The sequence below is a fragment of the Dromiciops gliroides genome, chromosome 2, assembly GCF_019393635.1.
Source record: "Dromiciops gliroides isolate mDroGli1 chromosome 2, mDroGli1.pri, whole genome shotgun sequence".
Taxonomy (NCBI): Eukaryota; Metazoa; Chordata; class Mammalia; order Microbiotheria; family Microbiotheriidae; genus Dromiciops; species Dromiciops gliroides.
In genome coordinates, this window is record NC_057862.1 from 243562390 (window position 1) to 243587784 (window position 25395).

Genomic DNA, 25395 nt, shown 5'->3' on the forward strand with positions numbered 1-25395 from the left:
AACTGAGTTCTGTTTCAATAAGATACTTTGTTTCCCAAATGCATAGTTAGCATATGAGGTCAAATATACAGCTGGGCATACAAGTGGGTAACTCTTTAAAGCTGATGATAAAGGGACAAGGCATTTGGAAAAAGGGTTTGACAGAGGAAGCACCCATTCACGAGGCAGACTATAAGGACATGCATGCCCATTCGCGCACATGTGCGCGCGTGCGCGCACACACACACAGATAGATTAGGTCCATGCAGCTTTTCCTGGTTCTCCCAACTACCACTCACTAAGCAGTGTCCCCAAAGAGTGATTAAACCAGTTCTGACTATTCACAGTCCACAGTTAACCCATGAGATTTTTATCTTTTAAATTTCTTTATCTATTTATTTTAAAATTTTATTTTATTATTTTCAAGTTACATATTACATATAAGAATAGTTTTCAACATTTGTTTTCAATGGATTTTTAGTTCCGAATTTTTCTCCCCCCCCCCTTCTGTCCCTCCTCCCCAAGACGGAAAGCAGTCTGATATAGGCTGTATATGTACAATCACATCAAACATATTTCTACATTAGTCATCTTGTGAAAGAAGAATCAGAGCACAAAGGAAAAACCTCAAACAAGAAGGAAAAAAAAAAACAGTCTATCTTTCATCTCTTACCTAGGTCACTGGAGCCTTTTCTCAGCTTCTCTTTCTTATAAACATTAGTATGCTAAATCAGATACCAAGGAGAACAACTGGTATGACAGAAGAACAACAAAAGGCATTTGATAACCATAGAAAATAAGAAAAATGTTCATAGCCTATACCATAAAATGAATAATTATCAACATGAAGCATAATAATATCAACATGAAGTATAATGCAAGGAAGTAAATGTTTTCATAGACACCACTGAGCTTTAGTGGAAATTTATCACAATAGAATATGACAACAGGCAGGTAAAATTTGTTCAAAAGGAAGAAATTAAAGGGGAACAGGTTATGTACAGCCAAAGGTCATCCTTTGGGGAAAAACATTAACTGGAATAAGAACCCAATAGTAGGGCACATTGAGGAGAGAAAAAGAAGTGTTATCATGGTGGGAATATATTAAAGGCTGTCAGCCTGCTTAGGAAATGGGGGACAAATTCCTTATGGGTATGCACAAAAGCAAGAAAAACTAGGAAAGAAAAACAAATTCCTTTTAATGACACGCATAGTCAAGCAAAATAAATTTTTTTCATTTATGCATGCATGTCTTGTTCTGCACCCTAAATCTATGTTTCATCCTCAGTCACTGGAATTAAAAAAAGTCACCGTATTGATGACAGTTTTTATAGCTTACAAAATTATCTTTGCAAAGTTGTTGTGATATACAGTATACAGTGTTATTGTATAATTGTTCTCCTGGTGCTGTTCATTTTACTGTTCATATAAAAGTCTTCACAACTGTTTGTTTTTCATAATATTGATGTTGTAGTATAAACTGCTCTTCTGGTTCTAATCACTGCATTCTACATCACTTCACAGAAGTCTTTCCATGTCTCTTTGAAATGATCTGTATTCTCATTTCTTAATCCCTTACTTTCCCCTACATGACTGCTATATTTTTATTTCCAAGTCACAAAATAATCTGGGGCAAACAATCTGGACAATAGCTATACTTCATCTGCTTGGTTTTTCCTAAGTGTACAGTCAGGTTAAACTCTTTTGCAAGATTATGAATCTAATTTAGGAGACTTTGCAATATTCCAGGACTTGATGCTATCAACATGTCATCCTTGAACAGAAGCCTCTTTAGAATGCTTTCAGCTTATCAGCCAACTAACAGGCATTTATTTATTAAGTGCCTACCTACTATGTGTCAGACATTGTACTAGGAGTTGGGATTAAAGATAAAACTGAGTTTCTGCTTTTAAGGAACTTCTCCAAGCAGCACTCAGGTTTGTACAGGTAGGAGAGCACAGATGTGGAATACTGTACATAATGACCATTTGGACTCTACCACAGACATCTTCCACGATAAGGGAAGAAGTATGAGCAAAGTTATCTGACTTTAGCATAAGCATGGGAAATATCTTATTGTCAGAGCATCTTAGAGCATTTTATTCTCCCTATTCAAAAGCGTTTTTTAAAATAGTCAACAGACAATAATCACATTGGAATTTTGTGTTGTTTATATCTTGCAGCCAATTTTGATTTGTTGCAGATTATCATTTGCATTATTCCTTTCTTGTTTTCTTCTTGTACCTTCATCAAGTATACTCTGAATGTGTATATAAATTCAGATATCTTAAGAACTGATCCATCAATGAATTCACAATTGTTTCACTTGCAAAACTGACTTCTTGCGTGAATCTCTGGTCTAGTCCCACTGCTTTCCCAATAATTTTGTTTCTGTTAAGGGCATTTTAACTTCCACACTCAGCTTCAAACAATGTGATGATTCCACTAACAGTGATGGAGGAAAGAGCCTGTTAAAAGTAACTTGTGAAATCTTCACTGTTTTGTTCATTTGTTGTCCTTTCCATTTCACCTGTAAAAGCATTTGGGATGACTTTATATAAATTTGTTTTTCCCTGTACTATTTTTTGTCATGTGGCAAAACATTTTGCCATAGGCTATCACCACCCTCCTCTGCTAAGATTTCAAATAATTTTACATTCTAAACTGGTGTTTTCCTTTTGTCTTATTTGTCTGCCAGGCAAGGAGATTAAGTGTATGCTACCTAAGGCAAATTCTAGACTTGTAGGGTACTTCTCATGGATTTAGATCAAAACATGTTTTTGGAAAATGTTCAACTGGTACCAACATTTGTTCTCTTGTCTACCTCCAGTTTTCTTAGCTTTAACTTATTTGAATAAGTCAGGTAGCTAAGTCTTCTTTTTAATAATAATAATACTTTACTATTATAGTTTACAAAACACTTTACATGTACTATCTCATTTGATATTCACAACAACCGAGTTTAGTAGGTGCTATTATTATTCCCATTTTAAAAATGAAAAATCTTAACCTGAGAGTGATTAAGTGATTTGCCAAGTCACATGGCTAATAAGTGTCTGAGAAAGAATTTAAATTCAGCCCTTCCTAACTTCAAGTAAGATAGAGAGAACGGAAAAAGATAACTGTACATGAAACTGTCACTGTGTATTATGAAAATACAGCTTAGGGGCAGCTAAGTGGCACAGTGGATAAACCACCGGACCTGGATTCAGGAGGATCTGAGTTCAAATCCAGCCTCAGACACTTGACACTTACTAGCTGTGTAACCCTGGGCAAGTCACTTAACCCTCATTGCCCTGCCTGCCGCCCCCAAAAGAAAAGAAAATACAGCTTTTCTTTTAAAATATATAAGCTTAACATGTAATTTTCAAAACTGTCCTATTTGCTTGTCTATGATTCTTTTAGAATTTTCTTCTATGTATTTAAAAAATGTCCAAAGACTCCCCCCCTTTTTTGGGGGTATGTGTGTACTATTTTATGTCTAATCTCTGACTCTCCCACCCCCTCCCATCAAAATGAAATTTATTAAGCACCTACTATATTCCAGGCAACATGCTAAATGTGCTAAGTGTTGTGGATGCAAAAGAAAAGGAAAAACAAGATTCCTGACCTCAAAGAACTCACATTTTAACAGGGAAGTAAAATGCAAAAAGCTATCAACACATAAGACACAGGTGTTGTCTTTCATTCTTGAAAAGGACCAAAATGACAACACTATGTTGGGGTCAAGGTACAATGTATCTGATCAGACCAATACAAGCTCACAAGGCTCTACCACAGCTCTGGCACAAATAATCCACATGAACATTTGGAGTGGGGATGTCTAAATTTGTACATCTCATATTTCTTTTGAACTATTACAATTCTGCTTTGTTCACAAGGAATAGCACCTTCTTTGATACAGGCACGCCATGCTAGGTGGTCCTATGCAAGGTCTTCCATGTCACACAACTGATTCCAAAGTTCTTCAGGGAGACCTTGAGAGTGTGCTTATATTTCTTCTTCTGATATTCATGTGAATGCTTGCCTTGTGTTGAGTTTTCTATAAAATAGTTTTTTAGACAAATGTATGTCTGACATTCAAACAATTCAGGCAGCCCATTGGAATTGTACTCTCTGAAGTAGAATTTGAATGCTTTGGCAGTTCAGCTTGATAAAGTACTGTAACGATTCGAATAATGCCACCTGCTGAAGACTTACCATAGAAAAGCTCCGCCATGAGGAGAAGGCCTCTGAGGGCAAGCCATGCGGTCAAGGTCCTTGGCATCAAGAAGTGACGTTTGCTCGTGGGTACTGTCTATGCTGGCGAAGGGGTTCTGTCTCTTTTGGTTCCTGACCTCGCCATGGTGGGTCGGAAGATGGGGTCTCTTAGAAATAGTTAGATTTTTACCTTTCTCTCTGATCCTAATGCTCTTTAATAAATACTTAAACACTTAAATACTCTTGCTAATGCTTATAATTTACTGGTGACCACTCATTAGATTTTGGGTAGCATAGCTAGAATTTTAGCCCTTTACAATACTTCAGTGTCAGGTACCTTATCTTGCCAGGTGATCTTAAGAATTTCCTAAGATGATTCAAATGGAATCGATTCAGTTTCCTGGCATGGTGCCAGTAGATTATCCAGATTTCACAGGCATCAACAAAATGATATCACCACAACAGCTCTGGAGACCTTCAGTTTGACAGACAGTCTAATATCTTTTTCCCCACACTTTCCTTCAGAGGCTCCCAAACGCTGACCTAGCTTTGGTAATGGGTACATCAGCCTCTACATCTATGTGGGTATCCATGGAAAGCATGCTGCTACGGTAAGTAAGCGAAGTTATCTCCTCCATTTGCTATAACTGATGGTTGGTTCCACATATGGCTTGTGTAGTTCTGGCTGATGAAAACCCATGTTTTCTTGGTGTTAATTGTTAGACCAAAATGAGCACAAGAATTAGAGAATTGATATATACTTTGTTGCATCTCAGCTCCAGAGGCCACACTGAGTGCACAATCATCTGCAAATAGAAAGCTACAAACTAACTCTCCCTTTAGTCTTGGCTTGTAGCGTTTTCAAGTTAAATAATTTACTGTCAGTGCAGGAGCTGACCTTGATGCCATTTTCATCTTCAATGAAAGCATATGACAACACTGGTAAAAAAAAAACATCATGCTAAAAAGCATGGGAGTACACACACAACCTTCCTTTCCTCTAGTTGGTGACTGGGAAAGTATAAGAACATTGTCTCACTAAGCATGCTATCATGAAACTGACATACAATAAGGCTGAACTTCTCTGGGCAACCAAATTTTGCCATAATTTTCCACAAGCCTTCACAACTGACAGTATCAAATGCCTTGGTCAGGTCAATGTTGTATACAGACTTCTATTCTGCTCCTGACATTTCTCCTGGAGCTACTGTCAGCAACAAACACCATAATGACCATTCCTCTGCCCTTTCTGAAGCCATACCAGCTCTTGGGTAGATGACTTTCTTTTAGGTGAAAGATTAGCCTACTAAAGAGGATTCTGGCAAGAATCTTGCTAGCAATGATTAACAGAGAACCCTGCACTGTGATTGTCACAGGACAATCTATTTCCTTTACCTTTATAGAGATGGGACAATGGGGCAGCTAGGTGGTGCAGTGGATAAGCATTGGGCCCTGGATTCAGGAGGACCTGAGTTCAAATCCGGCCTCAGACACTTGATGTTTACTAGCTGTGTAACCCATGGCAAATCACTTAAGCCTCACTGCCCCACAAAAAAAAAAAAAAAGAGAGAGAGAGAGAGAGGAGGTTATCCCTGAGGAGTTCAAGGATGCCTCCATTGTCCATCTCTCTCTTTTGGTGGGGCAGTGAAGGTTAAGTGACTTGCCAGGGTTACACAGCTAGTAAGTGTCAAGTGTCTGAGACTGGATTTGAACTCAGGTCCTCCTAAACCCAGGGCTGGTGCTTTATCCACTGTGCCACCTAGCTGCCCCAGGGGGATAACCTCCTCTTGACATATAATCTGAAAAATTTTAGTCAGTTTTTATATGAGCAGTGGACCCTCTTTCTTGTAAATCTAAGCTGGGATAGAATCAGCACCAGGTGCTTTGCCACAGGAGAGGAGCCTAATAGCATTCAAAGCCTATTCTTTTCATTTGGAAGTTTGGCTATAGATTGACTTCAATCTGAGGTATACAGTGAGTATCTTCAGCATTGACTGATGATGATCTGTTCAAAACATTATGGAAGTGTTCAGCCCATCTTTCTGGGATCACGTCCTTATCACTAAACAATGTGACTTCATCAGCACTGAGTAGATGAGGTCCACCATTAGTCTTTGCCCCTAAATAGCCTTTAGGGCATCATCAAAGGACTTTGGATTGTTACTATCACCATAAAATTGAATTCATCTGCTTTCTTACTGAGCCCCAAATCCTGCATCTCTCTAAGCTCTTCCAGCGGTTTATTGTTGATGAAGCTAAACATGGCCATCTTAGAGACAGATGAATTATCCTGCTGGTAAACCTGTGGAGTTTAGCAGCTTCAGAATTTTCCCATCATTTTTGTCAGCCCAATCTTTATGTTTTTGAGTGTTCTGGCCTAAATGAATTAATGTGGTGCTGTACCAAATTTCTGAAAGCTGCCTATTCCTCTTCTGCTCCACTGATGCCAACCATGTGTTGGCTCAGCTTTTCCTCCAAGTTAGCAAGGAACTGTTCACACTCAGAGAAGCACTCTAATCTGCTGATATTAAGTCTTTTAGTAGTTATCTTGCTTTGGAGTTGCTGCTTTTGTTGAATGCAAATATTAAGCTTGGAGAGGCTACATCTATGATCACTACAGCACTCTGCACCACACACTGCCTTCATCACTTTCACATCCTGTCTCTTTTTCTTACAATGGCATAGTCTATTAAATGCCAACATTTGCTTCTGGTGCATCCATGAAGTTTTATTGCATGTAGGTATACAGAAGACAGTGTTGGTGATGAGGTCATGGGATGCACAAGTCTTCAGCAGTAAATGACTGTTGCTGTTTCCAGCTCCATTCCTCCCAAGGCCTACCTGTCATGTCTGGTCATCTGTGCCTACCCTGGCATTAAAGTCACACAGAAGTATAAGCTTGTCCACTCTGGGCACATGGATGATGAGAGTCTCCAGGTCTTCATACAATTTGTCTTTGACCTCATCAGGTCATGGTAGGAGCATAGGCACTGATGATGCTTGTGTGCTGCTTTCCTGCAAGTGGCAACCACACTGTCATAAGCCTGCCATTCACTCCCTTTGACAAGGATACAGAATGCAGACTTGTTGACTAGATTAGTCTTCATTGCAAAGCCTATGTCAGTATTGCAACGCTCCCCATCACTGCAGAAAATATGTATAAATAGTTCTGCCTTTGGTGAGCCAGCCTTCATTTGCCAGTATTATTTCACACAAGGCTGCTATTGGATACAACACCTGCTGAGTCCTCTTCAAACAACAGCTGCTGGGGCAGCTAGGTGGCACAGTGGATAAAGCACCAACCCTGGAGTCAGGAGTACCTGAGTTCAAATCCAGCCTCAGACACTTAACACTTACTAGCTGTGTGACCTTGGGCAAGTCACTTAACCCCAACTGCCCCACTTAAAAAAAAAATCAAGTCTACTGGATTAGGTGTTGCTCATAAGAATGTGTACATTCCATGTCCTGATAGTAACTGGAATCATATTTGCAAATGTTTCTGTACATTTTTTGTTTCAGTTGCAGAGTGGGATGTCTGCCTGTTGCAATAAGCAGGCCAGGGTTGGGTGAAACAGACAGTTTTTAGGGTACCTTTTCTAATCCCTTTCACATGCCAGGAGATGAGCAGGGTATTCCTTCAAAAAAAGCTGCTGAGACACACAAGGGCTGCTGAATTATACTGTGTGCAGAGTTGTGACTACTCCCAGTGTATCTGTACTTGCTGCTTTGTCACTTGCTTGTCACCACAGGACTTTGAGGTAGGTAAAAATGATAAAATGGCATAGGTGATGTCTTTCGATTCTTGCATAAATTGGATTTAAATGGGGCAAGACTGCATGAAGTTCTCAGCCTCACTCTCTCTTCCAGAGTCATCAGAATCCAGTGGCAAGACAAAAGTCAAGACAACTGGTGGCGACTCATGAGGTAGTAGATGACTTTTGCATCTTTGATGTCTAATCATGCTTAAAGTGCTCCATAGCATCTGCTTCAGCCATCTTCATGGCCACTGGAACAAACTGTTCCCATCTACCCATTCTACTGGGGAAGTCTTCCCATGCTTGGGGTAACCATACCCTAACTCACCAATGGGTTTGAGACCCCTTAATTACCCTTAACCTGGTTTAATCCATCTGCTGAAATGGTTTACTGTGGTATGGCCACTGCATACGCAACAAAATAAACTATATACAGTATAAATGAGAAGCAAGGCACTAGCAAAGGGGTATGGAGGTGGGAATGCGAATAAAGAACAAAGAGAAAAACAAAACACTTTCTACATTGTTTACACTAAATTGTATGTATGTTGTCTTCTGCACTTGTAGTCCTATCTGTCAGAAGGTGGAGAGCACATTCCATCACTAGTTCCCTGGAAATGTGTGGTCATTCCATTAATCAGAGTTTTTGAGTCTTTGTCTGTTTTTCTTTATGATATTGTTATTGCATAAATTGTTCTCCCAGTTCTGTTCGTTTCACTCTACATAAGTGCACAAGTCTTCCCAGGTTTCCCTGAAATTGTCACTTTTAATAATTTTATAGTGCATCAATAATACATTATGGTCATAATGTGTCCAGTCATCCCCCAATTTATGGGCACATTCTTAGTTTCCAATTCAAAGAAAAAGAGCAACTACAAATATTTTTGTACATATAGGTCCTTTATCTTTAATCTTTTGGGGGAAACAGGTTTAAGTGGTATCACTGGGTCAAAGCCACAATTCAGTGACATTTTGGGCACCCTGGTTTCAAACTGTTTTATGGAATGGTTGGACCAACTGTGACGAGTAAAACTAAATGTGTGGAAGCCTATTTCTGTCCCATGTGTAGGGAAAGCTAGCTAAGCTTTAGCACCAGTCTTTGGGCATTAAGCATTTATTAAAGAGTAAAGAGAGAACATGTGGAATTCACAAAGATAGGAAAGTCTAACTATGATCTACGGGAGGGAGAGAAGAAAGAGCTGCCTTCATCCACGAATCCCAGGCCACAAAGAGGAAGTTCCTGTCCCTGTTAGGTCAGAAGCTCCCTGCCGGTCCAGAAGACAGGCAGTCCCTCCACACCACTCCAAGCTTATTGGCTGGTAGCATTCAAGTCCATTAATTGACATGACTTGAAGGCAGTCCATGAGTAGAATGTGCTGAGGTCAGAGTTCAGATCCTCTGGCGGGAACAGGGCTTGTCTGAGGTAACTTCCTGATGAAGGGCTGACTTTAAATCAAGGTCATCCAGGCTCTCTCAGCAGGGGGCCCCTGGTAATCATTTTCTCACGCAATTCACAACTCTATGAACAGTCCATTAGTATGTCTGTTTTCCCAGACTCCCTCTCAAAATGACCATTTTTAGCAATCCGAAGTCAACCCCTTCGTTTTATTTTTATTTTTTCATGTATCCAAATGACATTTATTAAAGAATATTCTGTGCAACTGTTCAAGTGCCAAGGAGGGCTGGAGATGGAAAGGGGTCTTATGGTTTTCAGATTTTGCATCCACATTGGGGTGGTGATATAGCAGCATTAATATTAGTAGGGAACAAGATTACCTCCACTTCCCAATCTATATAAGAACATGCTCTGGGATCTTTGAGCATTGTAACTGGTTGAGGAGTAAGTAAATCAAAGGATTGGGATGTATCTATTTAAGGTTGGTGAATAAGGGGATATCCAAGGTTTTATCTATGATCCCAAGTGCTATGGTACCATTTGGATTTAAGTGGGCACTTATCTATTAAATTATAGCTGTCCCCCTTCATTTTAAATTTAAAAAGACCATGGTGAGGGGCAGCTAGGTGGTGCAGTGGATAGAGCACCAGCCCTGGATTCAGGAGGACCTGAGTTCAAATCCAGCCTCAGACACTTAACACTTACTAGCTGTGTGACCCTGGGAAATCACTTAACCCCAATTGCCCCACAAAAAATAAAAATAAAAAAGACATGGTGAGGTTAAGCTGACTTTCCAAAGTCACATAGTAAGTAGCAAAGATACATCTTGATTTTTTGAGTTCCAAATTCTATCCCTCCCTCCCCTCCCCCCTCCCCAAACAACTTGATTTTTTAATATTTAACCAGTTTAAATATACAGTGTTCTTCACTCTCAAATCTCTTGACCCCTTATCCTATTATTGTCTATAACCTGCCAAACTCCAGTCCTGATGGAAACCACACAACTATGCAGATAGGATTGGTCACAAATCTGTTTATGGTATCAACTGGACCCTCACTATTGTACAATAATCCTTTTATTTTACCTTAACTAATCTATCATCATCATATTCCCCATAGTAACTGTTCTGAATTTTCTCTTTTATAAAGCCTCTCCTCTCAGCAGAGGACCATGCCTCATAATTTCTTGGGGAAAATAGAATCTATCAATTATCAACTTCCTTTGCTTCTCAATTCTACAAATCAAAACCCTTTGACATTATTCCCCATTCTCTCTTCCATCTCTTTACTAGTAGTCTGGATCCCATTCCTTCCTGCCTCTTTTGACACAAATCTTCACTTGACCCCTACCATCCACTCAAGCTGTCATCCAGTGTATCTCCCCACTTTCACAACCAAACTCTAGAAAAATCTGTCTATAGCCATTCCCTCCATTTCCTCTCTACTTCTCTATATATTCCAATATGGCTTCCAATTTTACTTCTTATTTAAAAATACTTTCTGTAAAGATTACCAAGTATCGTCTAATCACTAAACCTGACTGGCCTTTCCTGAAGGCAAGAACTATGTATCATTTATCTCTTTATGCTCAAAATACTTATTACTTAATAAGTACATAATACTTTTTGAACTGGATTAAACATTCATTTCCCAGTGTAAAATTCATATGCCATAGTTTGTTAAGTCATCCACAACTGATGAAACACACTGTTTCAAGATATCTGCTACAAGAACTACTGTTATGAATACTGTGGTATTTATAAGGACTTTCTTTCCATCTTTCATTTCTTTGGGGTATATTCCCACAATAAGGATCATTGCATCAAAGGATATCAACAGTTTTGTGACTTTCCTAATATATTTTTATCTGCTAGAGAATGACTCTTCGTCTTATATTTTTGTGTCTACTTCTTGTGTTGATTTTGGGCTTTTATCAGAGGTTAATGGATGAAAAGATTTTTCTCCTCTAGTCAATAGCATCTTTTTTTTTTTTTTAAAGTGAGGCAATTGGGGGTTAAGTGACTTGCCCAGGGTCACACAGCTAGTAAGTGTTAAGTGTTTAAGGCCGGATTTGAACTCAGGTACTCCTGACTCCAGGGCCGGTGCTCTATCCACTGCGCCACCTAGCTGCCCCTAGTCAATAGCATCTTTTAATTTTAGTTGCACTAACTTTAAGGAAAAAAATATTTGGCAATGAAAATTACTTCCTTTGTCTTTATGATTTTTTAATTTCATTTAATTTCCTCCTATCTCAGTTATAAAAGATAACATGTTTTCTTCTATTTTTTTCTGATATCACCTTTTACATTTAGGTTATGTAAATAAATGCTTATTGAATTTATCAATTTCAGAGTATAAAAAAGTATTTCACTTATTTAAACATGTTTTCTACTTGTAATTGTTACTTACCAGCATATATAGGAGGTGGTTCTGGGTTAAAATCCAAGCTATTCTGAAATAAATTCCTTGACACTCTTTTTCTGCTAAAACATAAATCATCACTGACTGGCATTCCTTGAGAGGGCCTTAATTTTGGAGCTGGGATGAAATCATATGCAGATAACTATAAGAAACAGAAGAATAAATTAGGTAAAGATAGTGTTAGCTTAATTTATACAACATAACACATGGTACATGACAGCTAGCATTTGTCTAGAGCATTTCAAGTTAAATAAATACTAGATGTATTATCTCCGCTGATCTGACAACTACCCTGGGAGTTAGATAAGTCATTTGTCAAGGTCAGACAGCTATGAATTGTAGCCGGTAGGATTTAAACTTCCATCACTGTTCATCTGGCTGCTTTCCTGGAGTTCGTGATCTCCACCCAAGATGAAAATCAACTTGAAATGAAACACTCAGAGCCCTTGCCCTGGAGGTATCTCCCTCTGGTTGAAGTGGGTGAGGAGTGGATGTCTGGGAGCTCTTCCTAGACCCTTAGTTTGAGACAGTTACCTGGAGAATTCACCTCATCATGTCCCATTCAGAAACTCCTCAATCTGAGAGATGCAATGTAAGGTCATTTTCACACCCCAGCCATAGGACCTCATCATGCTGGTGCTAGTAACTCTCCAACACTTTTCAGCTTCTTGTTATGTACAGAATTCCTGCTTTAGACAGTAAAACTCTTAGAGGGCGGGATTGTCTTATGCCTTTCTTTATTCATTATGGGCATAACACTGTGCCTGGTAATGCTCATTCATGTCTGAGTTTCTGTAACCCATTGAAGTTTCCTTGGCACGGATACTGGAGTGGTTTGTCTTCTCCAACTAATTTTTACAGATGAGGAAACTGAAGCAAAGTGTTAAGTGACTTGAACAAGGTCACAAAGATCTAGTATCTGAAGCCAGATTTGAACTCAGGAAGTCTTCCTGACTCCAAAGCACATTTATCCACTGCACCATCTAATTGCCAGCTCGTACATAGTAAGTGTTTAACAAATGTTTATTGACTCTAACCCAGGTCCGAGTCTTAAGTCTAGGGATCTTTCAATTATAACAAGATGCTTCACTTATAATGAGGCAAAGCTTTTTTAAAATTTAAAATTATTTAAAAAAATACACAACAATAAGTGCATATACAATGTGGTACTCTGGAAATATCTTTTCTATCTGTGATCTAAAGGCCAATGTTTCTTATTGCCTTGACCATTCTACCCAAACATAATGTTTCTGGCTCTAAGTCTTCCCATTTCTTTGCTCACATGATGGGGCTGGATAAAGTAAAAAAAAAAAAAAAAGTGATGAAATTACAGTTTTCATACCAAACTAAGTATAAGAGAACACATCTCAGAAAAATGTGATAAAACTTTAATAAAAACTATAACTATACATCGGTGATCTCCAAAATTCTGTGATCATGTATTCCTAAAGAGGAGGCAGGCCCAATATATGCTACTTATAAACTCTATACATATACTCCATACTAATATTATGTGCAATACAAAGCATACATAAAATAAAAATTTTAAGAATGAAATAAATTTCAAAATAGTTTATTTTATTTATCAATGGTAAAAAAACCCAAAAAACCTTTTTGCTCTTGCTATTATTTTTATTTTTTTATTTTTTGGTGGGGCAATGAGGGTTAAATGACTTGCCCAGGGTCACACAGCTGGAAAGTGTCAAGGGTCTGAGGTCGGATTTGAACTCAGGTCCTCCTGAATCTAGGGCTGGTACTTTATTCACTGTGCCATCTAGCTGCCCCCTGCTCTTTCTATTATTAATATTTTAATGAGAATAATGCTGATACTTATTTACTAAGAATGGCAAATAGCCCTTAATTAAGTTCATGTCACTTTTATTAATAGCAAGAACTTTTCAGTTAGAAGTTTCAAAACTTTGAGCCCCGTTTTGAGCAGTCATTTAAATGTACTCATTCTGATTTGACTGAATGAAAAAAAGAGCTAGAAAATGAAAAAATGAAAAAAGTTTCTAATTCCCAAGTCATTTCACTGAAAATAAAGATACTAACACTAAATTCAGGACTTTATCATTGATAATTACACATGACCTTTTTTTTCCCCAAAATGGATTTGCAAATAATGGGAAAATATTCAAATGTTTGGAATACTAAATTTCATGGCAAAGTTTTTCTGGAAGTAAAACTTCATTTGGATTGTTCATTTGGGAAATCTAAGGTTCTAATCACTATTACTTCTTGGGAGCTTCTTTTGAAGGATTTAAGAACTCTGGTAAATGCCCTGGCACAGATGAAGCATGACAGAGAGGTTGACAAACTAGAGATGCAGTATGAGATGTATGTTTTCAGATGTGTGGATTCTGTTTTGATTGACTATGGTATGTATTACAAGGGAAGATTTGTATTTTTTAATGAGGAGAGAAGATTAGGGGAGGATAAGAGGCACAACAGTGGAAAGAAAAAGAATAGAGGTGTCTTTGAAGTTGTTAACACTGCACAATCAGGACCACTTTGAAACTAGCTTATTGAATTTATTATATATACCTCTCATTTATTTGGGGGGGGGGGCAATGAGGGTTAATTGACTTGCCAAGGTCACACAGCCAGTAAGTGTCAAGTGTCTGAGGCCTGATTTGAATTCAGGTCCACCTGAATTCAGGTCTGGTGCTTTATCCACTGTGCTCCCTAGCTGCCCCTTATACCTTTTATTTTATTATTATTATTTTTTTTTTAGTGAGGCAATTGGGGTTAAGTGACTTGCCCAGGGTCACACAGCTAGTAAGTGTTAAGTGTCTGAGGCCGGATTTGAACTCAGGTACTCCTGATTCCAGGGCAGTGCTCTATCCACTGTGCATCTAGCCTGCAACACATACCTTTTATTTATAACAGCAAACTATGTATAATAAAGTTTTGTGGCTTCATATACAATGCGTTTTTGTCTCTTTTATATGGCGATGTTTATGCTTTGTTCTTGTCCAATTTGAGTACAAAAAAAAACAACTAAAGAAAAATAACAATAAGTTATCTATGAGGGGCAGCTAGGTGGCACAGTGGATAAAGCACTGGCCCTGGAGTCAGGAGGACCTGAGTTCAAATCTGGCCTCAGACACTTGACACTTACTAGCTGTGTGACCATGGGCAAGTCACTTAACCCCAATTGTCACACAATAAAAAATATGTGTCTTGAGGGGCAGCTAGGTGGCGCAGTGGGTAAAACACCGGCCTTGGATTCAGGAGTACCTGAGTTCAAATCCGGCCTCAGACACTTAACACTTACTAGCTGTGTGACCCTGGGCAAGTCACTTAACCCCCAATGCCCTGCCCCCCCCCAAAAATGTGTCTTGAATAAGTTATCTATGAGTGTTTTTCTTCACAGAAAACATGAACTTTGCTGCGATATTCACTGTCATTGCCCCTATAAGTCAAACCTCACAAAGATACAATAGATGTTCAGTAGATATTCTTTCTGTTCTAAGTGTTAACTGGGTTGTACTCAATTGAATTCTTACTCTAAATCTATTATAAAGTTTTATTCCAACCATGTCCATAAGACTTGGTTTTAGAACTATTTAAAACAAAGCTCAGTTACATAACTACTAGATTATGTTCACTAACCTGACAATTCAAGTTTTGGAATCTATAGATTAAGGTATAAACCTAAATCATAGAAATCTAATACACAGATTATAAAATTCTACGAAAATATATTGAGGAGGACAGGGATAAAGGCTGGACCCATCGTTTCACTGGTGTGTATATCTCCCAGGAAGAAATGCCTTTTACCAATGCAGGTCTGTGACTTTTCTGTGGCTAATATGTACATGGCACAGTGAACAGAGTGCTGGGCCTGAAATCAGAAAGACAGATTCAAATTTGGCTTCAGAAGCTTAGTAGCTGTGTGATCTTGAGCAAGTCACTTAACTCTGTTAGTCTCAGTTCCTTATCTGTAAAATGATATGGAGAAAGCAAACCACCCCTGTATCTTTGCCAAGACCTCCCCCCATCAAAAAACCCCAACAAAATGGGGTTATGAGGAATAGGACATGACTGAAACGAGTGAACAAACAAACAACAGTCATAGAAAAGTTGCCCAGCAACATTGAAAGGTTTAAATGACCTGTTCACAGTCACACAGCCAATGTATCAAGAGGCGTGTCTAGAATTCAGGTCTTCTTGGCTATAAGGCCACCTCTTTTATACAGCTGCTAATCATGCCTGCATCTCCTATTGGAAATTACTATTCAATGTGAACTTAATCTATTAACATGAAAATAATCCTCCAAATACAAATTGTCTCTTGTAACTACATCCATAAAGTGAAATCAAAAGCCTTCTCATCAGTGTAGTAAATGTTAAGGAGACATATATATGGTAAACTGTGACAACATTGAGTTTCAGCTATTTAGCAGCCTAAATGGAATTTTAGGCATTTATAGTTCAGTTTACATTAATATTATTCTTTTCAAATAGTGGGAATATAACCTCTGTAATTGCTGGAGTAAACTGCACATTATAATAACATATAGTGCTTTACCCACATCCCTAACCAATCTGGACATATCCATAATTTGACAAAAGAGATTAGAAAAAGGGTTTAAAACTAAGTACATTGGTTTCCATGCTGGGTGGGGATTTTAATCTTTCTTGATTCTGTTTTGGGTTCATTTGTTTCTAGTTACTTGCTGTACTTGAAATTTGTACATCAGTGATAATCCTACAGAGCTGCTTGGTTCCCCCACAGCACAGGAAAGAAGGTATAACATCTTCCTATAACTTAAAGAAATAATTTCTTTAAACACTTCTCTGGAGACTTAAAGTATCTTCCTAGTCACCCAACTCATTCCTTATCTGCTCTCATGTTACAAGTCAACAAGCATTGGGGTTATAAAGAAAGGCAGAAATAGTCCCTGCTCTCAAGAAGCTTGCAATCTAATTTTTTTGAGCTAATTATACTATGTATTATGGAACTGTTCACATGACCAAAAAGGTTGCTGGGGTGTGAGAGGAAAATTAATGATTATCATTATTGTAATTTCTGATTTTGGATTATTAGAAAATCATTGAATAATCACAGGATAATTTAAAGTATACTTATTCTGCCTTCCAGATAATTATTTGCCTCAGACTATGGCTAAAACTCTAAACCAAATGATATACTTCAAAGTCAGTTTCACTATTTCTTTTTTTTTTTTTTAGTGAGGCAATTGGGGTTAAGTGACTTGCCCAGGGTCACACAGCTAGTGTTAAGTGTCTGAGGCCGGATTTGAACTCAGGTACTCCTGATTCCAGGGCTGGTTCTCTATCTACTGCGCCACCTAGCTGCCCCAGTTTCACTATTTCAACAAAAACATAACCTACCTGCCAAGCATATAGAGTGTTCCAAAAGCCTTAGTAGAGTTTTAAGTTTTAGTGGCTTAAAATTGTGCCAAGACTTTTGGGATAAACTGTAAAATGTTGGGAAATTGACTGAAACAATGTTTACATTTGTATGTATTATAATTTTTTCAATCCATGTAAGATACTAATATTTCTAGTGAAAAACTTCCATTCCCTTCAGCACTTTAATCATTAGTGTTTTTCCTACCTTGGAAGATCCCACTTTAAAAGGCTTGCCTCTCTAAAGGCTAAAATTGAAACAGAAAGGCAAGGTGATTGTGCTAGCCCTCTCCTTCCAAAGAAGAGGATAAAAATACAATACAAATCCTACAACCTCAGAGATATAAACCTATTTTCACTGGGTTAAGCCCTAATCATTCTCTGTAAATTCCTTTTTTTTTTTTTTTTGCACAGGGCAATGAAGGTTAAGTGACTTACCCAGGGTCACACAGCTATTATGTATCAAATGTCTGAGGCCACATTTGAAATCAGGACCTCCTGAATCCAGGGCCAGTGCTTTATCCACTGTGCCACCTGGCCGCCCCCCAAAAGGGTTGTTTTTAAAGCAATACTGAGGCAAAGAAGATAAAAGCATTGACAAGCCCAATCCCACGGACCACGATCACTGACAACACAGAGAAAGCAGAGTTGCATAATTTGGATTTCTCTGTCAAAAAAAAAATGACCTTTCCACTGGAAATGATTGAACAAAAAATAATGGTTAACACCGACATTATACCCAAGAAGAGAAAGGAAATGTAAAAGAGTGCCCTTTTTTGGGGGGAGGAGGGATGAGACAATTGGGGTTAAGTGACTTGCCCAGGGTCACACGGCTAGTAAGTGTCAAGTGTCTGAGGCCGGATTTGAACTCAGGTACTCCTGACTCCAGGGCGGGTGCTTTAACCACTGCGCCACCTAGCTGCCCCTAAAAGAATACCTCTGATGCATTCAGACAACCTGGCCTAGATGAACTACATCTTTGAGTATTAAAAGAACTTTCAGATGTAACTGCTGAGACACTCCATCTCTAAAAGACCAAAGAGAATAGTAAAAGGCCCTATATAACTGTAGAAGGCTAAATGTCCTTATATTCAAAAAGAAGAAAGTAGAGTCTACAAGCTATAAGCCAGTGAGTTTGATTTCTATTTCTGGAAAAATTCTAAAACACATTATTAAAGAGATGGTTGGTGAACACCCAGAAAGGAGAGCAGTGATTACAAAGAACCAGTATGGCTTCATCAAAAGTATATCATCTGTGTGACCCTGGGCAAGTCACTTAATCCCCATTGTCCCACCAAAAAAAAAAAAAAAGTATATCATGAGGGGGCAGCTAGGTGGCACAGTGGATAAAGCATTGGCCCTGGATTCGGGAGGACCTGAGTTCAAATCCAGCCTCAGACGCTTGACACTTACTAGCTGTGTGACCCTGGGCAAGTTACTTAACCCTCATTGCCCTGCAAAAAAAAACAACAAAAAAACCCCAACAACAAACAAACAAACAAAAAATTTAAGCTTGACAGGAGAAAAGCTTCTTAACAATTTATTACAGTTATCCAAAAGTGCATTGGTTCAGCCAGTGGTGGAATTCTCCTCCTCTGAGATCTTCAAGCAGAGGCTGAATGATCATTGTTAGGTATTTTATACTGGAATCTTTTTGTGTATGAGTTGAACTTAAGTTCTTTTCAACTCTAAAATTGTCATACTCTGTAATATGCAGGAAGTGTGCAATTTGGTGGGAATATGGCTTATAAAAGTAGATATCTTTAGACTGAAGGTGAGTCAATGTCATATTTCATCATTAGGCAGAAAACAGATTGGACTCATATTTCAATCAATGATACTCAGACTTACTAATAAACTCAATTAAATCTCATTTTCAGAGGTTAAACTAGGACCATATCTAACAACTCCAAGGTCTCAGAACAGCCATTCCCTTCCATCGCCTCCCTAAAAAACAACAACCCAGGAGCCAAATATATAAGCTGTACTTGCAACTCTGACTACACATTGCTAGTGACTGGGAAGGCAAGGAAGGTAAGGGAGGCTAACATTCTCTGCAAGAGATGAAAATTATGGTGGTAGGGAGAAAAGAAGGGAGTTTAGAAGCAACAATCTAAGTTGTACATTACTTTGAGTGTACCCTTAAGTCATCTGACAGTAGTTATTACCCAGGGATATGGATAAAGGAGACTAGGGTGTTTGTTATCCACCCCTTGCACCATCAGTTATCCCAATTAAGATTATTTCAAACAATGATCACATTTAAAAATTTAAGCAACAACATTAAGGGAAGCAGCATGGTATGTAAGTCAGACGGATAGTGAGACCTGAGTTTTAACACCAGCTCTACCACTAACTGGCTGGGTGACTGCACAAATCACTGTATGGGACTTGGTTTTCTCATCAGGAAGTATTTTACACTAGATTATCTAAAAAGTTCCTTCCAGTTTAAAAATGCTATCCAAATTCATTTATGGAGCAGTGGTAGGATGGTGTGGTTAACAGTATTATTCAACAGTTCCTATTTGTCTTCCTAACCCTCCATGTATAAACTCTTTCTCTGCTCTGTTAAGTTGTATCAAAAGGCTCTAGAATTTTTTCAACAACAACAGCAACAGCAGCAAGTTTTTTTTTAAAGCTCTGAGCAACCAGCCAGAGCCAGGGATCCCGAATTTCCTGATTTTAAAACCAAGCTTCAGTGGCTATCTTAATCCTGGAATATACCTTACCATCTGAAGCTTTTTACTCTGGAACATTCAACCACTCCTGTGGCCTCACTCTGCAGTGTCCTTCCACCAGGCTGGTAAATTTCTCCTGGGGCTTTCTTTTTTGTGGGAGGACTCAAGCTAGTCAATCTTCATTCTCTTCCTCACTCTCTGCAGACTTCAAACCTATGTTCCCTTCATTCCTTTCCTCTCTCTCCCCTTGTTTTCTGTGCCATTTTGTGCACTGTTTTACCTCACAAGAATGTAAGCTCCTAGAGAAAGGACTTTCTTTGCCCAGGGCCTGGCACACAGTGAGCATTTAATAAATGCTTTGCTTTGCTTTACAAAATATCTCAATGTAAAAATTCTCTCTTCTTCAAAGATGCTCTCCCCCTCAAATGCCTTCTCCCAACTACCTTCCCAAATACGTTTACCCCAATCATCAAATACATACAGTATTATTAATACAGTTATACAGTTTATAAAGACAACAAATGCTTAAAACAGAGAGAGGCAAACAGGTCTCTCCTATGGTCAAAAGAAAGGGCTTTCCCCTTGAGAAAGACAAAGGGGAAAAAGGAGATTGTGAATTGTGTCTTGGGATTTGTAGTTTGGGGAGGTTCCAACAACACAGAATTCGTCCTGATACTGTTTGATACTCATCAGCCCACACAATCCTGGCCAGACTTTTTATGGTAGCTGTCTCCTCTGCATGTGCTTCTGCTCTACTAGCTCCACAAAGTTTAATGGAATCTTCCCTCTTCCAGCTCCAGGTTCAGTTGCAATCCTTGGCTGGGATATAGGGGTGTTTTTTGAGAAAGCACAGGAATCCTTAGGAGTAAGTGGAGAAGTCTCCCTAGATCTGTTCCCGAAGTCCTTCACTCTGTGGCTTTCCATTTCCCAAGCAGAAGGTGAGAGCTGGATTATCCCACCAAGGAAGTACCTTTGAGGCTTAACCCTTCCTTTCAAAATCTCTTTCTGATATAGTATGAGACCCTCTTAGTAAGAGAACATACACCAACTTATGTTGATTATCCAGTACATTTCCCAAAAAAACTGTGGATTCATTCAAATAAATGGGCAGGGAACAGCAGCCCTGGGAACATGTTCAAGGTTTCTGACACCAGCTTAGCAGCTTTCTCTAACTTTCCACATGCAAATGTGCTATTCAAAGTTGAGTTTTAAAATGATCCACTCAAATCTGAAAGGTATTTACCTTTACAAGTCAGAAAGAGAAGTACCTTTTTACTTAAATACTAGTAGGTATTTACAAAACTTATAGAAACACAGAAAAATATGATTTGAAAAATGCAAAAATCCTTAACATTCATTCCTTATGGGGCAGCTAGGTGGCACAGTGGATAGAACACCGGCCCTGAAGTCAAGAGGACCCGAGTTCAGCTGTGTGACCCTAGGTAAGTCACTTAACCCCAATTGCCTCACCAAAATAAAACAAACAAACAAAAAAACCAAAAAAACCATTCATTCCTTATTAGTTTTCACAAAGTAACATGACAGAAAGTTTCCTTGCCTTGTTAGTAAGCTTCTTACATAGTTCTTCCTAAGGCAGCAGTCAACTCCAGGGTATGATGAGCCCAGGGCCTACAGAAGGGTGTAAATAGGCCATGTAAGGGAGATGGCAAATCCTTACCTGGCTGCAATGGAGAATGTGAATGTCAAGATAAGGGAAAACGGATCCTAACACTAAGAGGGGTGGAATATGAGAGTAGGTCCAGCTCAGACAACAGTGTGTGCCATGAGTGTACTACTAGGTAGTACAACACTGTAAAAGAACAGGAGCTTGAGTCAGAGGACCTGGATTCAAATCCCAACTGACATTTATTGTGTTACCCCTTGAACAAGTTATAGCCTCTTTGGACCTACATCTTCATCTGTACAATGACTAGTTATCAGACTAGAGTTGGAATAGATGGCCTCTGAAGTTCCTGCCAGCTCTATGTCTGTGATCTTATGAACTTAACACATACACACACACATATACATGTAGACACACACAGTTTTGGAGAGGTTCCAGAAACGAAGGATTTGTTCTGACACAACTTGGTCCTCATCTCCATCTCTCTCTTTCTCTCTCTCTCTCTCTCTCTCTCTCTCTCTCTCTCTCTCTCTCTCTCACTCACACACACACACACACACACACACACACACACACACACACACACACACACACGATTCAGCCCCATCCAACATCTTAAATCTTGAAACTCTTAAGTGGAAGAGGCAATGTACTATAATGGAAGGAGCCTTGGTCTCTAAGTCAGGAGACAGGATATTATCCCAAATTAGTCACTAACTCATATGTTGTTGTTTTTTTGGTGGGGCAATGCGGGTTAAGTGACTTGCCCAGGGCCACACAGCTGATAATTGTCAAGTGTCTGAGGCCACATTTGAACTCAGGTACTCTTGAATCCAGGGCTGGTGCTTTATCCATTGCGCCACCTAGCCGCCCCCTACGAACTGATATGATTTTGAGCAAAGAAGAGATGAGGGAGAATAGCATTCTGGATCTGAATCTGTGCAATAAGGTTGTCAAAATAGAAATAACCATAGCCTTCTAAGAAAGGAAACATACTATCTTCTACTTTGTGACAGATGAGACTACTGGGCATAGTCTGATGTACATCCTAAATTTTTGTTTTGAAACTCTGTAAAAAATCACCCCATGTGACTTTCATACATGTCTTTATTCTACTGACCTTACAAGGATACTAATGGAATCTAGATGCTGTGCCACTTGGCGCATATGTTAAGTATTGATATTGTCTATTGGTACATTTTAGCAAAATGTCATTTCCCTTCTTATTTCTTAAGTATTTTAATTATTGCCATGTCTGAGATCATGATTGCTACCTTTGCCTTTTTTTTACTTCAGCTAAACTATAAAAGATTCTGCTGTAGCCCTTTATTTTAACTATATCTAGTAAATAACAGATTGTTGGATGCTGGATTCTAATCCATTCTGCAATCCTCTTCCATTTTACAAATCAGTTCATCACATTCACATTCAGAATTATTACTGTTGATTATATATTTCTCTACATCCAGTTCTCTTATACTTACTTTCCTCTTTTTCCCCACCCCCACTTAAAGAGTTTGTTTTGCTTCTGACTAATACATCCCTTAATCTGCCCTCCCTCTTATTCCTCTTTTCCCTTAACCTCTTTCCATTTCCCTGATGCATAAGACAGGTTTCTGTACCCAACTGGGTTTATGTGTATTCTTCCCTCCTTTGACCAGTTTGGATGGGAATGAAGTTTGAGTATCACCTGATCCCTCCTATCCCTCTCACTACCCCCTCCTTGTATAGATTTCTATCTGCATAACCCATTTATGTGAGATAATTTTCCCCATTCTTCTCCCCTCCTCCTTCCTATTGTATTCCTGTCTTTTTTTTTTTTTTTTGGGTGAGGCAATTGGGGTTAAGTGACTTGCTTAGGGTCACACAGCTAGTAAGTGTTAAGTGTCTGAGGTTGAATTTGCGGGTGCTCCTGAATCCAGGGCCTGTACTCTATCCACTGAGCCACCCAGCTGCCCCTCCTATTGTATTCCTATTCCCCACCCTTCCCATTCTTCTCCCTTAATTAACCCTAATGAGTTCTGAAGTGATGTATGTAAAATATCATCTCCTCAAATAAGAATGCAAACTAAACTGTTAAGCTGCCTTCTGTAGTCCCTTATGATTGCTTGTTATATTTACCTTTTCATACTTCTCTTGACTCCTATGTTTATATGTTAAAATTTTTTCCTTATCTCTGATATTTTCATCATGAATGCTAGGAAGTCCTCTTATTTTCCTTAAAGGTCCATACTTTCTTCTGTAGCATTATACTCATTTTTGTAGATAGATTATTCTTGGTTTCTAGAATATGATATTCCAATCTCTCTGTTTCTTCATGGTGATGGCTGCTAAATCTTGTATGATTCTGACTATGGATCCTTGGTACGTGAATTCTTTATTTCTAGATGCTTGCAATATTTTTGTTGTGACCTGAGAACTCTGGGTTTTGGCTATAAAATTCTTGGGAGTTTTCATTTTGGGGTTTCTTTTAGGAGGTGACTCCTAGTGGATACTTTCAATTCCTACTTTGCCTTCTGGTTCTAAGATATCTGGATAGTTTCCTTTTATGATTTCTTAAAATATGATTTCTAAACTCTATTTTTGTCCAAAATTATCAGGCAGTGCAATGATTCTTTTTTTTTTTTTTTAAGTGAGGCAACTGGGGTTAAGTGACTTGCCCAGGGTCACACAGCTAGTAAGTGTTAAGTGTCTGAGGCCAGATTTGAACTCAGGTACTCCTGACTCCAGGGCCCGTGCTCTATCCACTGCGCCATCTAGCTGCCCCCCCCTTTTTTTTTAATGATTCTTAAATTAACTCTCTGATCTATGTTCTAAGGTAGTTGTTTTTCCTATGAGATACTTTACACTTTTTTTGTGGGTATGTATTTTTTTCAATCTTTGACTTTATCATTTCTTGATGCCTCAGGGAGTTATTAGCTTTCGTTTGGCCAATTCTGATTTTCTTTCCTTTTTTGGGGGGAAGGGGGCGGCGGTAATGAAGGTTAAGTGACTTGCCCAGGGTCACACAGTTAGTAAGCATCAAGTGACTGACTGGATTTGAACTCAGGTCCTCCTGAATCCAGGGCTGGTGCTTTATCCACTTCTCCACCTGGTTTTTAAGGAGTTATTTTCATCAGTAAAGTTTTGTACCTCTTTTTCTAAACTGTTAATTCTCCTTTATCTTTTTTCCTTAGCTTTTACTTTTCACATTTTTTTCTCTATTGCACTCAACTGTGGTTTTTTTTTTTTAATTTCTTAATTCTTCAAAAAAAATTTTTTTTGTTTTTGTTTTTTTGGCGGGGCAATGAGGGTTAAGTGACTTGCCCAGGGTCACACAGTTAATAAATGTCAAGTGTCTGAGGTCGGATTTGAACTCAGGTACTCCTGAATCCAGGGCCAGTGCTTTATCCCCTGCGCCACCTAGCTGCCCCCTTAATTCTTTTAAAAAAAAATCTTGTTTTAACTCTTTTAAAGAATTCTTGTCAGCAGAGGATTCAGGGAAGATAGTGGAGTAAGACAGGAAATACCATGCTCTCTGAAATTCTCCCACAAACATAATCGGAACATTGCCTCAAAGGAATTTTGAGCAGCATAAATAATTAAAAGTTGGGGTAAGGAAATTGTCATCCTAAGACAACTGGGAAGGATCTTAGGAAAACTGGACCTCCAGGGGCAGAGGCCTGGCCTGACTGAAGTACAAACAGCTCCAGGGAGACTCTTTTGAACCAACAAACAACAAGCCCTGGGGGGGAAGTGGCAGCTTCAGCTGCAGAAACTTTCACCACAGGACAATGTGGGGGTCAGACAGGAGCAGGGGAAGACTGAAAGACCCTCCCACAGTCACTGGATACCAAACACAGTCCTAGGCTATGGCTATGGGTGAGGAGTGAGCACAGCCCCAGTGAATGTGGAAGCAGAGAGACAGGGACCCTGATGACTGTGGGCATGCTTAGGACAGCAGCATCCCTGGCTTTGGTTTTGGTT

General features: G+C 38.9%; 1 protein-coding gene across 5 annotated transcripts in view; it reads right to left on the minus strand.

Annotated features, from left to right (window-relative positions):
* TOGARAM1 (TOG array regulator of axonemal microtubules 1) overlaps window positions 1–25395 on the minus strand; it is a 90176-nt gene that overhangs the window by 47219 nt on the left and 17562 nt on the right. For all 5 annotated transcript variants that reach the window (XM_043981925.1, XM_043981923.1, XM_043981922.1 and 2 more), the window contains exon 2: window positions 11740–11893. In XM_043981925.1, the coding sequence (XP_043837860.1) occupies window positions 11740–11893 (154 nt within the window). The remainder of the gene's footprint in view (window positions 1–11739; window positions 11894–25395) is intronic.